Source organism: Syngnathoides biaculeatus, chromosome 4 (genome assembly GCF_019802595.1).
Source record: "Syngnathoides biaculeatus isolate LvHL_M chromosome 4, ASM1980259v1, whole genome shotgun sequence".
NCBI lineage: Eukaryota > Metazoa > Chordata > Actinopteri > Syngnathiformes > Syngnathidae > Syngnathoides > Syngnathoides biaculeatus.
The window spans coordinates 5,427,609-5,443,710 of NC_084643.1; the positions used below are offsets into that span (position 1 = coordinate 5,427,609).

At 43.1% G+C, this 16,102-nt stretch overlaps 2 protein-coding genes across 6 annotated transcripts; both read left to right on the forward strand.

Annotated features, from left to right (window-relative positions):
* The first annotated feature begins 196 nt into the window (after positions 1-196).
* On the forward strand, positions 197-7,704 carry pes (pescadillo). Its single transcript, XM_061818282.1, has 15 exons — positions 197-379; positions 600-679; positions 818-971; positions 1,079-1,188; positions 1,304-1,475; positions 1,562-1,651; positions 2,519-2,635; positions 2,820-2,897; positions 2,989-3,078; positions 4,401-4,531; positions 4,632-4,757; positions 6,133-6,317; positions 6,474-6,604; positions 6,692-6,850; positions 7,106-7,704. Exons 1-15 carry the CDS (start codon positions 356-358, stop codon positions 7,178-7,180), a joined length of 1,722 nt encoding a protein of 573 aa, XP_061674266.1. The 5' UTR covers positions 197-355; the 3' UTR covers positions 7,181-7,704.
* Positions 7,705-9,116: 1,412 nt separating this feature from the next.
* Positions 9,117-15,061, forward strand: gal3st1a (galactose-3-O-sulfotransferase 1a). Of its 5 annotated transcripts, none has more exons than XM_061817364.1 (3): positions 9,117-10,870; positions 12,563-12,713; positions 13,577-15,061. In XM_061817364.1, exons 2-3 carry the CDS (start codon positions 12,586-12,588, stop codon positions 14,724-14,726), a joined length of 1,278 nt encoding a protein of 425 aa, XP_061673348.1. In that variant the 5' UTR covers positions 9,117-10,870; positions 12,563-12,585; the 3' UTR covers positions 14,727-15,061. The 5 variants fall into 5 exon arrangements, with proteins under 5 accessions (XP_061673348.1, XP_061673349.1, XP_061673347.1 ...); XM_061817365.1 differs by lacking the exon at positions 9,117-10,870 and adding an exon at positions 11,262-11,318; XM_061817363.1 differs by lacking the exons at positions 9,117-10,870; positions 12,563-12,713 and adding an exon at positions 12,728-13,455.
* The last annotated feature ends 1,041 nt before the right edge of the window (positions 15,062-16,102 follow it).

Below are 16,102 nucleotides of genomic sequence, written 5' to 3' on the forward strand. Positions count from 1 at the left end.
TTTCATCCGTACACAAACATGATCCCAACAAAACAGAATAAGTTGGTCACAATTTATGATTGTAACATGGAACTGTCCACTCTATTTTCCTTGTGGTCTATTCCAAAGGCCCTAAATCTTTATCATGTACTTTCTGAGATCCCTTCATTAATACTTTGTTGAAGTGTTTATTTGTTTTATACAGGCAGATCAAAGGGCAATATGGGGTCCTGAAGTCTCCTCCTATGCGCATGTCAAATGACACGTGCGTGGAGTGTCTGCTGCTACTTGTCCGCGTTTTCTCTTTCGTAGATGTTTTGTTTTTAAACGACAAATAAACTATCGTAAACCTTCGGGGCTCACACGTTGTTTGTAAATGGGAGGTCTACAAAAGAAGAAGGTAAATATCGCCACTGTCTTCGTGTCCAAAACCGTAGTTGCTAGCTAACCTAGCATTGGAGCTAATACCGCAATTCGTTTTTATTCGCTGGTGGTGGAGTGTGGTCAAATTTATGCATATATTTACACATTAGTGACGTTGTGTGAATGTTTTCATTGAACGTATGCATTTGGTTAAGGCATGCAACACTATAACGCGAGTGTCTGGGTCTGTTTTGCAGTTTGAGAGTGGCTCTGCCACAAACTATATCACCAGAAACAAAGCCCGTAAGAAATTACAACTGAGCCTCCCGGACTTCAGGTAAATCCATATACAGAATTTCTGTTCCGTTCTTGGTTGTGTTTATGTCGTCACGTTGACATTACCTGGACAGTTGATCGTGATCTCGAGGCCCCACATCCACATCTTGTCTCACAAGTGGTTTGTTTTCATTCGCAGACGATTATGCATTCTTAAAGGCATTTACCCCCACGAGCCAAAGCACAAGAAGAAAGTTAACAAGGGCTCCACGGCTCCACGAACCTTTTACCTGCTGAAAGATATTCGCTTTCTTCTGCATGAGCCAATCGTTGCTAAATTCAGAGCATACAAGGTACTGTCCATGATTGATTACGTATCGTAAACATGAGTGTGCTGTCATCCTTTGCTGTCTTTGTATATATTTTGATTCTCTTTTAATTGTAACTGTTCTTTGTAAAGATATTTGTACGCAAACTCAAGAAAGCTTATGCAAAAACAGAATATTCTGCAGTGGAAAGGCTAAAGGACAACAAGCCAACATATAAATTGGACCACATTGTCAAGGAAAGGTGAGAAGTTCAAGAGCGTGGCTCTTAGTTGAGTTATGTAACGCAATGAGGATGCAATCAAAGTACAATTAATTGTATCCACTTATAGCCAACGAGCTGTTTTCCTATGTCGCAGGTATCCCTCGTTCATTGATGCGCTGCGGGATGTTGAAGATGCACTTTGCATGTGCTTCCTCTTCTCCACGTTTGCTCGAACGGGAAAATGCCACGTGCAAACCATTCAGCTGTGTCGACGGCTCACTGTGGAGTGGATGAACTTTGTGATCACCTCTCGTGGCCTCAGAAAGGTTTTGACTAACAGCCGCTTATGAAATTTTGAAAAAGTAGCGCCGTTATTTTGAGAGTGGCATTTAATCGTTTGTTTTTGCTGCAGGTGTTCATCTCTATCAAGGGAATATATTACCAGGCTGAGGTGATGGGGCAGCTAATTACATGGGTGGTGCCGTATCAGTTCTCCCATGACGTAAGTGCAAATGAATCACAGGCAGCATATACTGTAATTTCTCAAAAATAATGCTTAAATTTTTCCCAAAATATTTTCAAAAAGTTTATAGAGTGCATTATATTTAGGCATGGATAAAAAATTAAAAATACACACATCACATTGTATTGTCGTATACAGGTACATAGTTGTAAAAAAAAAATGTATACATATAAATTTCGACATGATATTCAATGTTTTATGTTACACATGTGTTGCGGTAATGTGCCCACCCAACCGGAGCTCTCTGAGCTCCTCGGCGAGCTTGCATTTTACAATTGTTGGCGTAGCATGCTTGTTGCTACTGCACCAAAGATCAGAAACGACTGCCGATGACTTGTTTAAACTTAAACTAAGACAAAAAATTTCGACTGCAACGGCCAGTTGTGCAGCTGCTTTTAAAAGAAATGTCATCACTCGTGTCGATGATGCTGCCAACCTGGAAGTCGTGCCGCAGTCCAAAACAACTTTGGCTCGCCTCATTGGCTTCAGGCGGTTATCAGATGAGCTCTAACTATGTAATACGAGCGTGAGGGGGACATTTAAAAAAAAAAACAGGAGAACACGCACAATTGATATGCTCGCTTTTTTAAAACTGTGCCCATTACGCCCGTTTCTACATTCATAATATTCTGAGCATGTGGGTAGCGGCAAATTGGTGGTGGGCGTTATACATTGGTAGAAGGGTTTTCCAGATTTTTTTAGGTCAACTTTGAGGGTGCGCATTATACTCGAGAAATTACGGTAGTGAGTTTACAATTACTTGGGGTCCGGAATACCAATACAGATCCTTATTGGTTGTTACATTGTGCCATAAAAACGTGGATCAACTTTGTTTTGTTCTTTTAGCACCCTACAGATGTCGACTACAGAGTAATGGCAACTTTCACAGAGTTCTACACGACCCTCTTGGGCTTTATTAACTTCCGACTCTACCATTCCCTCAATCTGGTCTACCCACCAAAGGTATTGTTTAATTTAAGTCTCAGTGAAGCATGCAGACATGTTTGCGTGTCCGGGAATTGCAGCAGGGCAAAATGCGTTGTTGCTTCAAAGTAATTTAAACAAGAATGTTGGGGGGGGGGATCTCACATTCAATACAAACCACAATATTCTGTTCTGTGCTGTTAATGTTTGTGTTTGTTTTTAGCTTGACAGTAAAGCAGAGCAGGAACTAAAGGACAAAAATGAGGAGGACTACGCCTTGGATACAGAAAGCTACTTGGAGGTGAAAATTGCTGTCGTTTGTATTTAGGCCTTTGATTGTCCATTCGTTATGCTTGTAAGCGATATTTGATTTTGGATTGTCTTTCCCGCAGAAACTCGCTGCCTTGAGTGCAAGTCTGGCCCGGGTGGTTTCTGCTTCAGAGGAAGAAGAAACTCAACTTGACCACTTTCCTGTTGACGAGGTAAAAAAAAAATGATTGATTGGCTCTCATGTTTATAAATACACAGAAATATGCGTAACCTTTCATGGTCTGGTTCTCAGAGTAGAACCTGGCACATTTTTTTTTAGATCAAGACAAAGGGAGGAAGAGGAAAAAAGTCAATAATTTCACAAATATAAAATAATGACTACAATTGGTACAACTAAACAAATGTAACTTTCTGGTCACATAATTGCTTTTCAAACACTTTTTTTTTTTAAATGCAACGGCTACATAATAAGCTTTAATCATCCTGCGAGGGAAATTATATGCAGTATTGCTGCTGTGTACCAGTGATTGGCTTTAGTCACAAGGTTTATTATTCTTTTTATAAATGCACTGTTGTAATAACGGGTGATCTGTATAATTCAGAGGTCAAAGGTCACCTGTAAAGGTTCAAACACATTTTTATATTCATCCAGAAATCTAATCCAGAAGGTTGATATCCCTATCTTCTTTTTTTTCTGTCTTGAGAGGAAAAAAATCTTCAGCAATTTGTGACAAACACTGCAGTACTGTTTATTAAAAAAGATGGCTAAGAGAACCTTTTCCTGCTCTCAATACAGAAGGGGACCAAATGAGAAAAATACCTCAACATTATGTAATATGCTATTCAATAGGCTGACAAAAGGCAACGATCTTCCTTTGATCTGACGTCCATAACTTATTTTAACCTGCACGCTACCGAATTGGACCCGTGCATATGCAACCCCTTTGTCATAGTTCATTGTTACTGCCGTTAGATATGGAAAAATAAGATCAAGAGTGAGTAGTAATTGGTCTCTGAAGGCAGAGGTGAGAGGTTCATGTATGCCAAAGCTTTTGGAGGTGTGAAAGCCGAGAATAAAGTTGTGTTATTTTGGTTGCCAGGCATGAGCTGGAAGTTCCAAACCCCTCTGTTCATCCTCATCGCTCCCCATCTTCAAACCTTCCAACAAACTACTGCTTTAAACCTTTCATTTGTGTTTAGCTATCGTACTTTCCTCCACCCATTCATCCTTCCTTTCCGCTCTTCTTCACTTCCTCCACCCTCCCCGTTATTCTGAACTGTTAAGTACATGAACCTTTGCACCGTCTCCACTTCTACTCGTCACTTCAGCATTCCACCGGTCTCCTTTTCATTCATAAACAAAGATCACGGCTAAATATTGATTTAGTTTTCTTTAATGATTTGCAAAAAAGACAGCATTGAGGTGAATCGATAGGATGCCGAGCACATTACAATTGTAAAAGTATTGTCTTTCAAAGTGAATTTGAACTTGTATCACTGAGTTTAAACGGAATACCCCAAATTGTCCCTTTAGGAAGAGATGAGTAAGATGGAAGAAAGGGAAAGGGAGCAGAAGCAAATGGAAGCCCATAAAAAGATGTTTGAGGGCTTTAAGTTTTTCCTCAACAGAGAAGTACCCAGAGAGTCTCTGGCTTTTGTCATCAGGTGAGTCAGAACACTCGCACTGACATTCAGTCACCGCGAACGCCAACATAATCCGACTTCCAATGGCGCCGCCTTCCAATATCGGTGTCAACTTTGGCAGGTGTTTGGGTGGCGAGGTGTCCTGGGACAAGTCCATCTGCATCGGGAGCACATACGATGAGACCGATGAGACCATCACACATCAAATTATTGATAGGCCCAGCGTTGCCACACAGTACATCAACAGGTAAAGGAAATGTTCCGTTTCTGTTGCTTTATCCATTCTAAGTAGGATGACGTGAATTTCAGACATCAAGTCTAGATTCTGCTGCTTTGTACACATCTTCCCGTCATGTCTTTTGTCAACTTAAAGGTCCACTCTCATGAAACGCATGATTTTTAGTATGCTATTAATGAAAAAACGGCAGCTGCCATGGCCCCATCTTTTTTTTTTTTTTCCACCACAAAACATGATTTTGACAGATGGCTTTTTGTAACTCCCACCGTGAAAAGCCTCTCGAGGGATTTGTTTTTGAGAAGAAGCAGGAAGTGACGTACGGGGACTAGCGCACTCAAGCGGTCTCGTCTGTTTATACTAATTTTACCTGCTGGAAAGTAGCTCGTTGTTCCTTCTTGTTGGCCAAAATGCCGGCTCGTTGTATTGCTGGATATTGCTCGAACACTCGGGAGGATGGATTCGCTCTTCATACTTTTACAAAAGACCCCGTTCGTCGTGAAAAATTTATTGCACAGGTGCAAAGGACGAGAGCTTCATGGGTTCCAAATGACTGGTAGGTGTCTATACAGCTACTAAGAAAAAAATAATATTGGGTCGGGGGGGTAATCCGTAAATCGGGGATGCTAAATGTGGTGATGTGGGCATCGGAAGGCTTCCGTACAGCAGCCACGGAAGGACGGCTTCTGCAGGCCTTGTAGGTCGCCGCTGGCCTTGTCGACACGGCTTCGGCCAGGGTGGCTCGTCACGGCGTCGGGCCACGGTGGCTCATCTCCGCCACAGAGGTGGATCGGACGGGGAGGCAGTTTGGCCTCTGTGTCATCGTTGCTCGCGGGGGTGTTGTTTTTACCACTGCCACGGAGGTGGATCGGACAGGGAGGCGGTTTGGCCGCGCCGTTGTTCATCGCCTCCGCGGAGGTGGATCGGGCGGGGAGGTCGGTTGGCCGCGTGCAGTTTGGCCCTGATCCGCATATCATCTAAATATGTCTCGGAATGATCGGGTAATATTGCCCCGGCAACTTCACTCGGTTGTGTGATGTTCTCTTCTTCGAAAAGAGCCTCCGTGTCAGAAGGAGCCTGTTCGTCTCCCACAGTAGGTGGCACAGCGTGTTTTCAATGGCGAATGTGACATCACGGACAGAAGATGCAGCCAATATGGCGTCCACTTGGATGTCGAATGAGACTTCCGCAACTTTCCGCACGGATGACCCGCTCTCCGCTCGTATTTATTTTTTCGTATAGACATTGAGGTGAATAATGTTATGTATTTTTCATTACATCTATTTTTGAATCTTCATAGGCATGACACTTGGGCTTTAACCCACACATAAGAAAAGTCGGTGTTTGTCACCTCATAATGTTTAACCTGAATGCATCACCATTTCAGGTACTACCTCCAGCCCCAGTGGGTGTACGACTGTGTCAACGCCAAACTGATCCTTCCAGTGGAGGACTACTTCATGGGGGTCACACTCCCCCCCCACTTGTCTCCGTTTGTGGAGGAGAAGGAGGGAGACTACGTTCCTCCGGAGAAACTGAAGATAGCGGCGATGCAAAGGGGAGAGAAGCCTGGTAGGGCCTGCACTATTTCTTATCAAAGGCTAAAAAACAACTTTTAGTGGGATTCACTTTCCAACACACGCTTTGTCTATTTTGTTATTCTGTATTTAAAACAGTGGTGATTATGTTGGTATTTGTGACTCAATACTTGATTTTTTTTCTCAACAGCCCGGCAAAAGGTTGAGGAAGAAGAGAGTGAAGATGAAGAGGAGGATGAAGAAGATGAAGAAGAGGAGGAAGATGACAAAGTAGAGGAGAATAATCTCAAGAAGATGGAGGACCAAGAATCCCAGGCTAAGGTTTGTGACTTGTGCGGCATCTTCCTCGTCCCTCACCTGCCGCGTAAATAGGCAATAAAAAAAAAAAATGGAGTTTGGTATTTTTAGGTCAAAGTGACACCCGGCAAGTTGAAAGTGGTTAACCTGGCCGACCGGGAGGAGCGCGAGAAAGCCGAGGAGAAGCGTCTGGCCATCATGATGATGAAGAAAAAGGACAAGTACCTCTACGACAAGATCATGTTCGGGAAAAAGAGAAAAGTCCGAGAGGTTTGTCCCGTTTAACATGGATTCAGTCTGGAGTTCGGTCACGTCGAGCCTGTTTGCACTGATAAGTCTCACACTTGGAACATTCAATGCACTGTTTACAGTGCATTGAATGCGCTTATCGTTGCCGTGTGGGAATGTTAAACACTTGAGCATAGGTGCCCCTTAAACAATGCGCAGGGCTTTCCACCTCCGATTAAACTCCTTTTGTAAGAATTGATTTGTGTGCTCAATGGAATCTTTTCTCTCGTCTCTCAGGCCAACAAGCTCGCCGCGAAGAGGAAAGCGCACGACGACATTGAAAAGGCAAAGAAGAAAAAGGCCCGAAAATGAGTTATAATAAAGACTGTAATAAGTTGGAAGATGTGGAGTGCTGCAGACCTAACATACAATTCAAGTACCTGTGAGTGAGTCACAAGATTTTTTTTTTGGGGGGGGTGCTTCATATTTGCATCATGAATAAATGTTTCTGGCATATCGCCGGTGCCAGGCTGAAACCTCCAATGGCCAAATTTTGTCGGATTTTGCTTTTCAGAAATCAAAATTATCCCACGTAGGCATGTTTGTTTTTTCAAATATTTTCTCAATATTAAGTGTTGAAAATGGCTTGTTTGACAACGCAATGCAACAAATGTGTTTTTTTTTCCCCAGTTGGCCTAAATTGTGACATTTTTGGAGACATAAGGATTTTGTGCGATGCCACTGAAGTGACTTTTTATATGGTTTTATGTCTTTCTTCCACACACAGTTCTCATCCTCCACACTGTTTTAACTTCCGGACTGTGTCAGCGGCACATTGCAAAGTATTTCTTATGATTAAGCAACGCAAATTAAATATAATTGAATATTCTACCTGTTGTTTCTTCACATACCACCACAGTGTGACACACTTTAAAGATTGCAGTGGAGCAGAACACAAACTTAAAAGTCTGTGAAGGTGTTGTAAGGGGCACTTGAGCTCTGAAGATGCTTCTGTTGTGGTTCTGGTGGGCTTGTCCTACGTACTTTATCTTTTTTTTTTTTTTTTTCCATTTCAGCCTACATCCCTTTCACCCTTTTTTTCTGCATTCCAACGCATGTCCGCCCAGTTCGCGTCTCAGCCTGGCACAATGGGTGCTCAACAAAAGAAGCAGTGTCGAGCCAGAACTGCATCTTACACAAATCGGGCCAGAATGTTTACGCACACTTACTGGGTCAGACTTGGACGGGCATTTCTGCAAACACACGCACGCACACAAAAACTCCGAATATGAGCAGGATCAACAAATCTGATTTAACTAATTTAGGTTGAAGGGAGTCCAAATTTAAGTTCATTTTGAATGTTAACCAGCAGGATTGGTTGCCACCGGTATCTGATGAAGAGATGATTATCCCCGTCCATAATTCCTGCTGATGTAAAGTCATATCAGGTAGAGAGGACTGACGACCATATAAAAATGAAAGCGGAGAACGGGAAGGCCACCAGTTTGTACTAAGAACTAGGGTGCAAAAGGGTGTTAAATAAGTCATTATAAAAAGCAGTTTATCAAATACAAAATACAATTAAAAACTAACATTTTACATTTATTTGGCAGTGGCATGTTATCAAAATTCAAATGTAATTGTAGAATCAGTTCTTTCTTTGAAGAACAAAAACAGGAATCTTGAGTCATTATTACTAACCCCTCACCTGACTCAACTCTTAAAACTGAACAAACGAACCCCCGCTTTTGTAAAAAATACAACATTAAAGAACAGCATTGTATACGGGTTTTGCATGGAACGTGGTTGTTTTTGTCAGGAATGCTAAAACGTGTTTTATCAAAACTAAAATTGAGTTCCTCAATTAAACGGCAACTTTCAAATTGCTATACACTGAATATCTGGTTTGTCTGGTCATGGTAAATTTGTGGAATTTTACAACTTTGGTCATAGATTGTTTATTGATTTCTCTCATTGTGTTAACCGGGTAGAGGACAATATTTCAACTGTCTTGGTGTAAGTTCATAAAATGTCTTTTTTATCATTCTCACCACCGTTTCACATTCTGAAAGGTAAGAAAAAAAAATATGAGACCTTGACTTAACCATCTTTTTGTATTTAATTTTAAAATGACTTTATCCTAGTTTTGCTAAAACAGTTGTGATGTATAGCAAGTGTAAACATTTGTATGTAATACATTTTTTGTTACAGCAAAGTACAGGGACCAGGCCATAGCACTATCTTCACCCTTGAAAACGACATTGATCAAATTCGACTGCGGCCCAGATGTGTGTACCGTCCAGTAGTTCTCAGCGGTGTGAATTCAAAGTGTAGTACTGTATTACCGTACTTGAGATTTTTCAAGTCTCTGTTCCTAATCCATCCATCTTCTTAGCTGCTTATCCTCACAAGGGTCGCGGGTGTGCTGGAGCTTATCCCAGCTCTTAACGGGCAGGAGGCGGGGTCCACCCCGAACTGGTTGCCAGCCAATCGCAGGCCACATGGAGACAAACAGTGTCCAATTAAAGTTGCATGTTTTTGGGATGTGGGAGGAAACCGGAGTGCCCGGAGAAAAACCACCCAGGCACGGGGAGAACATGCTAACTCCACACAGGCAGGGCCGGGATCGAACCCGGGTCCTCAGAACTGTGAAGGCCAATGCTTTCCAGGTGCTCCACCGTGCCGCCCTCTCACTCCCTGATGATTTTTCGGATGAGTTTTACGTCCCACATTTCAGTATATCTCCACTTTTTACTCCATTCGTCAAAATGGGCCAGTTCCTTTATCAACCTCCACAGATGACAAGGCAACATTATGCAAGTAGATTAGTGCCACCAGGATTTGAATTTGAGACGCCACAGAAAACTGGATTTGAATTTGAAACGTAAAGTGATCACATTTTCAATAGTTGTATTTCAGTGTAACTTTTCAGTGTTAACAATTCAACAGGCCACAATTTGCTGTCTGAAATCTACCCAGCTACAATTTGGCGTCTAAAAAATTCACCGTCTGTGCCACCAGGCGGGGTTACTTCAGGTCAGAACCGAACACCCAGCCAGTCGCAGTTACGCTTTCATACTATGTGACATAACGTTACTAAGAAAGCGTAACTGCGATTGGCTGGCTGGCACAGACGGTGAATTTTAGACGGCGAATTTCAGATAGCGAATTGTAACAACTATTGAAAATGTGATCGCTTTATATTTCAAATTCAAATCCTGGTGGCACTAATCTACTTCTGTACAACATAGACATAACTGGTAGACGGGCTAAAGTCAACTGGGACAAGGAAGGGGGAGAAAAATGATTAAAAAAAGGAAACTACGGCAACACTATAAGAATGCCCAGGCGCCGTGACAATAAACTAGCTGTCCGTTGTACATCCCACATGTAGCATGTATGAAAGGCATTTTTCAAAGAACTCGTGACGTAAAGAAGTCTTGATCAAGTGGTGGTACAATTACTGTCTTTGTTCTTTGGTTGGCTGCATTTGTTCTTTTTGTGCCGATTTCCACCCCTCCTATCAGCTTGCAGCTCAGACTCCAGCGTGCGCCCGCTCAATGGCCCTCTGTGCTGAGACGCAGAATGGGGGACGATACGAGCCTCTCCTCCCTCGCTCCATCACTCCCCCTCCCTCTTGTGTTCCACTCTTCTCTCTCTCTCTCTCTCTCTCTCTCTCTCTCTCGCTGACAAATGCTCGTCCCTTGACGGAGACCCTGATGTCACAGGGACGCGAGGGGGGCCCCTGCGGTGCTTCATTCAGCAAGATGCCTCTTGGATTAGAAAGTTAAGAGGGGGGCGGCCCGTGGCTTCAGGTGTGCCAGCAGCAGCGGCGGCGGTGGCGCCGTGAAACTGGAGAAGACGTGGGGGAGATCTCTTATCTGGACATGTGATTAGTTTACGCACGCATGGAACTTTGGTGCCTTCTCGTATGTGCGTCGAGATCAGATGCAAAAAGGGGCCAGTGCGGGTGCTTGATGGACTAGTTTTAGTCAAGTGGAGGACGAAGAGGATGATGCACAGGCGTCACTTCCTTCCAGGTTGGATTTATTAAGTGTGAAGGTAAGATCGCACCAGCTTTTCATTTTCGTTGATTTCCCGAAATGCGTTCAGTTTGTAATTTCTGCTGATAAATGTACAATATATGAATAGCAGAGCAAATTTGTATCATGCATGTCATATACAAGGTAACTCAATGTGCTTTACGTGACATTAAAAGCGTTTAAAACAGGGGAAAAACAAAAAATGAAAACCAAAAAAATGTACACTTAGTGTACATAACACCATCAAGTTTATATTAAAACATGACTGTTATTTACATCTGCAAAATTGAATTGACTCAAACTGTGCAGGCCTATTAAACTCATTGATAGAATATTTTTTTAAAGCTTTTGTTTTTCCTCCCCAAAAAATTGCACTTATGATTATAATTTGTTTTGCAGTCTCAGCAGCCGACAGCACAAAACACAACAGCAATAACTGTTGCTGGCTAACTAAGAGGTCAATTCAGGTCACGAAAAGAAGTCACATGCTGATGGTATCATGTCGCTAAACATTTTTGATGACGCTACAAACAATGCTGATGTGCAGTAACTTTGTTCTACTGCAGTGTTTTCGGTAACAGTTTTTGCTGACACGGCACCGCGGCCAACTCGTTAGTACATGTACTTGAGCTCCTTTCCTACGTTCCAATAACAGGCCTCTACGGTTATTAGGAAATTCATAATTGTCCTGAGGTGAACCAGACTTCTTTTCCCCCTGTGACTCTAATTGGAAAAAGTACGATAAAAAATGGATTAATGGATTTTTTTCCCCTGACAAAATACCTCCAGTAAATTTGTATCGCTCACAAGTAGAAAAAAAAATATTATCCATCTCTTCTCAGAAAAAATTGTAAAATTATATAAGAGTACGAGGCACGGTGGAGCACCTGGAATCTGCTGGTCTCACAGTTCTGAGGTCCCGCGTTCAATCCCGGCCCCGCCTGTGTGGCGTTTGCATGTTCTCCCCGTGCCCGTGTGGGTTTCCTCCCACATCCCCATAAATGTGGATGCTCTAAATTGCCCCTAGGTGTGATTGTGAGTGCGGCTGTTTGTCTCAATGTGCCCTGCGATTGGCTGGCAACCAGTTCAAGGGTGTACCCCGCCTCCTGCCCGTTGACAGCTGGGATAGGCTCCGGCACTCCCTGCGACCCTTGTGAGGATAAGCGGCAAAGAAAATGGATGGATGTCTGTCTTTTTCCATTTTCTAATTGAGATGACAAATTCTTATCGACCTAAAAAAACAATCATTCTTTTTCGGAAACCACGAAAAATAAATAATAATAAAAGTAAGTGGTTGGTTTAATGCTGCGTCAGCTGGTTTCACGGATTCATTATTTTACTGGACAGCTATGAAACATAACAATAATCATTGCGAGTTGCATCCATAAATATATTCACAGTGCTTCCAAATGTCACGAAAAGCTGTGACTACTTTGCGAATACATATGTGGTCGATTTTAAATAAATAAAATAACCTGCAATTACCTGCCAACTAGACGACGTTCTACCGCAACTCCGGCCAGAAGTCACCTGAAAGATGTTTCAGATCACCTGAGACTCCACATTACAAAAAAATGATTCATCTAAAACACACATTTGTACAGTACTTAAATTCATCAATACTTGTCAAAAATAGCAGTTTAATTTCAGTGCTTTAATGCAGACTTGTTCTTTTTCAATGAACTCTCAACATTTTACACGAATTTCTCAGGTAACTCTTGAATTTGCTGGACGATGGCAAGAAAGCCCGGCAGGCAGCGGAGCGCCACGTGCAAACGTCTCCTTCTGGCTGTCCTGCTGACCAGCGCCATTATCCTCCTTTACTGCCTGTCCATGCCCCAAGTGTCCCTGAGTGTAGCCGAGTACGATGCAGCACACAGTACACAGTACATACACTGCCACTGTATTATAATATTCATTGTCTATATTCTATCCCAAATTCCAATTGTTACATGCACTCACAGCACACTTACCGTAATTTCCGACCTACGAGCCGTGACTTTTTTCACACGCTTTCAACCCTGCGGTTTATGTGGCGATACGGATAATTTGTGCATTTTTTTCTAACGGCCGCTAGGGGGCGCTCGAGTGGAAAAGGTAAAAATGAGAGGGGTGGAATATATTTGCAAAGGAAGTGACTTTTACTAGCCCTGTTAGCGCTGCGCTAGCATTAGCGCCGTGCTAGAGTTTTGCTGCCGTGTTACTGCCATGTCTCAGTGATATTTACCAGTAAGTTTTACTTTAACCGGCACTGTTAGCGCTGCACTCGCGTTAGCTCTGTGCTAGTATGTTGCTGCTGCGTTACTGGCATCTCAGTGATATTTACCGGTAAGATTTATTTTAACCGGCCCTTTTAGCGCGGCGCTAGCGTTAACGGGGCGCTAGCGTTAGCGCGGCGCTAGCATTAGCACGCGCGGTAACTAGCATTAAACTATTTTTTTGTGTACCGTTTTTGTAAATATCTCGTGTTTCAATGTGGATTTCAATGTGGCCACTTTTAGCTTTTACACAGCTGTGGCGTACGTATGTACGAAATGTTATTTTCTTTACAAATGTACTCGGTGAGGCTTGTAACCAGGTGCACTCTGTAGGCCGGGTATTACGGTAAATATATCCATTTGTTTTGAGCCGATACATGACGGATTGATTTTAAAAACGCAGGGGTGTTAAGTGCTGTATGTACGTGAGGGTACTTTTTGGACATGTCCGTGTTTAATCGTTTCAGAATTCCTGTGCCTTACTCCTGCGCCCACCGCCCGTCCCAGCCGACCACCAGACCGGGCGGCAACGGCTCACGCGAAAGCGCGGCGGGGACGTGCACCCCAAAAGTGGACATCATGTTCATGAAGACCCACAAGGCGGCGAGCAGCACCTTCCTCAACATCCTTTTCCGCTTCGGAGAGAAGCATCAGCTCAAGTTTGCGTTCCCCGACGGCAGGAACGACTTCTTCTACCCCGCCTTTTTCCTGCGCTCCCACGTGAAGGACTACAAACCCGGAATGTGCTTCAACATCATCTGCAATCACATGCGTTTCGACGCAGCCGAAGTGGCCAAGCTGCTCCCCCTCGACAGCGCCTACATCACCATCCTCAGAGACCCCGCCGAGCTTTTCGAGTCGTCCTTCCACTACTACGGCCGGCTGGTGCCTTTCACCTGGAAGATCGCGGGAGACGACAAGCTTGCCGAGTTCCTTCGTGACCCCCACTACTATTTCGACCCAGAGGGCTTTAACGCGTTCTACCTCAGGAACCTGCTGTTCTTTGACTTGGGACAGGACAACACTCTGGAGCTGGGAGATCCGCGGGTTGACGAAGCAATCGAATCCATCACGGATCGTTTCCAGCTGTTCCTTTTGGCCGAACATTTTGAGGAGTCGCTCATCCTGCTCAGGGATGCTCTCTGCTGGGAGATGGATGACCTCCTCTTCTTCAAGCTCAACGCCCGCAAGGGGTCAACCGTATCTAAACTGACCCCCGACCTGAGGGCCCGGGCCCTCGAGTGGAACGCTCTTGACTGGAAACTCTACCAGCACCTGAACCGCACCTTCTGGAGGAAAGTGAACGCGTACGGCGTGCGCCGCATGGCGGAGGACGTGGCGGAGCTCAGGAGGAGGAACGCGGAGATGGCGGCCGTCTGCATCGAGGGGGGTCACGCCGTGGACGCCGCCAGCATCCGGGAGAGCGTCATGCAGCCCTGGCAGCCCATCGGGGAGAAATCCATCATGGGGTACAATCTGAAGAAGAACATCGACGAGGCTCACAGCGAGGCGTGTCGCAAGATGCTGACGCCGGAGATTCAGTACTTGAGCGAGTTCGGGGTCAACTTGTGGATCACCAAGTTGTGGGGGCACATTAGAGACATCATTAACTGGTAAACAAAGATTACCGACCGAGAGCAAAAACGAGTTGGAGCTTTTTCATTTCAATCATCCACTGTGGACTGTTTGGATTCAACCTACTGAAGTACTGAACTGAATTTAAATTCCGTAGCACTGATCTTCCTGTTTACGAGTACATTTTTGAATTGGTAAAATATTCACACACAATTTAACGGAGTAAGCAATTGAATTATGTGTCCTTGGTATTTGTCCTCCTCTGCCAAACTGTATTTTTAGCCTTAACTAATAAAACTATACTGCAATCTTAATCAGTTATGGGAATTTTAGTCAAAGCAAATTCCTGGATGATGAGCAACCATAAATTTATGAAAAGATTGGAAGGTAGAAAGCAGAATTGCCTATTTGGTCACACGTGACTTTCATGGAAATTAGCTTTAAATACAATAATGCAGTATATAAAAAAAATCTCCTGTGTTATTTCTTTAGATTTTATAAATGCCAGGGTTATTTGCCTTCTGATAATGATCAATGACGACAAATTTTGGTGTTTAGAGGTGGAAGGTCACGCAGCTGGCGGTAGAAAGACTGTTCGGTGGTACCTCAACTTGTCAAAAACAATTTAAAAATAAGCAAGAAAACACATTTTCTGTGAAATTTTTGAATTTCATCATACAGAACTCTGCAAATTGAATTAGATTTTCAAATGCGAGGAAACAGGTTTAGATTTTCTGTCTGAAATAAGATGTCGCAGAGACAACAAATGAACAATACGTTTAGCTAGTTTATTTTCCCATTGCGAGTCCTTATTTCCGAAAATATATCTAACTGATTGACATAAAATGTAATGTTTTATGACAAAAAAATGCTTAGTGTTTTGCTATATTATGATGATAGTGCTTCATAGCATATTTTAGGAAAAGTTAACGTGTCACGGAAATCGGGGCCGAGGTAATATGCAAGGTTTCTTGCTAGTCACAGTGTTCTGTCTTTCCTTTGCACTTAGCCTTTTTTTTTTTTTTTTGGCTTACCAAGTCGAATAAAAAATCCTTCATGTTACCAGAACTGAAAAATTGTCAAGCTCACACGACCAGTTGAAATTCTACATGCCAAACTTTGAGAAATCAAAAACACCCTAATCCAACCTGTAAACCTTACCCTCCGTTTTGGGAGTACCAAGATGGCGGCCAAATGGCTTCAACCAATTCACATACCGCTCATGTATGTGTATGGCTAGCCAGACTATTTTTATTTTATTTATTTATTTTTTTTTTTTAAGATCAGTGGTCGCAGCCACTATTTCTACTCACTAGACTACTTCTATTTCGGACAGAAAATTTAAACTTGTTTCCTCGCATTTGAAAATCAAATTCAATTTGCAGAGCTCTGTTTTATGAAATTCATCAAAAAAATTC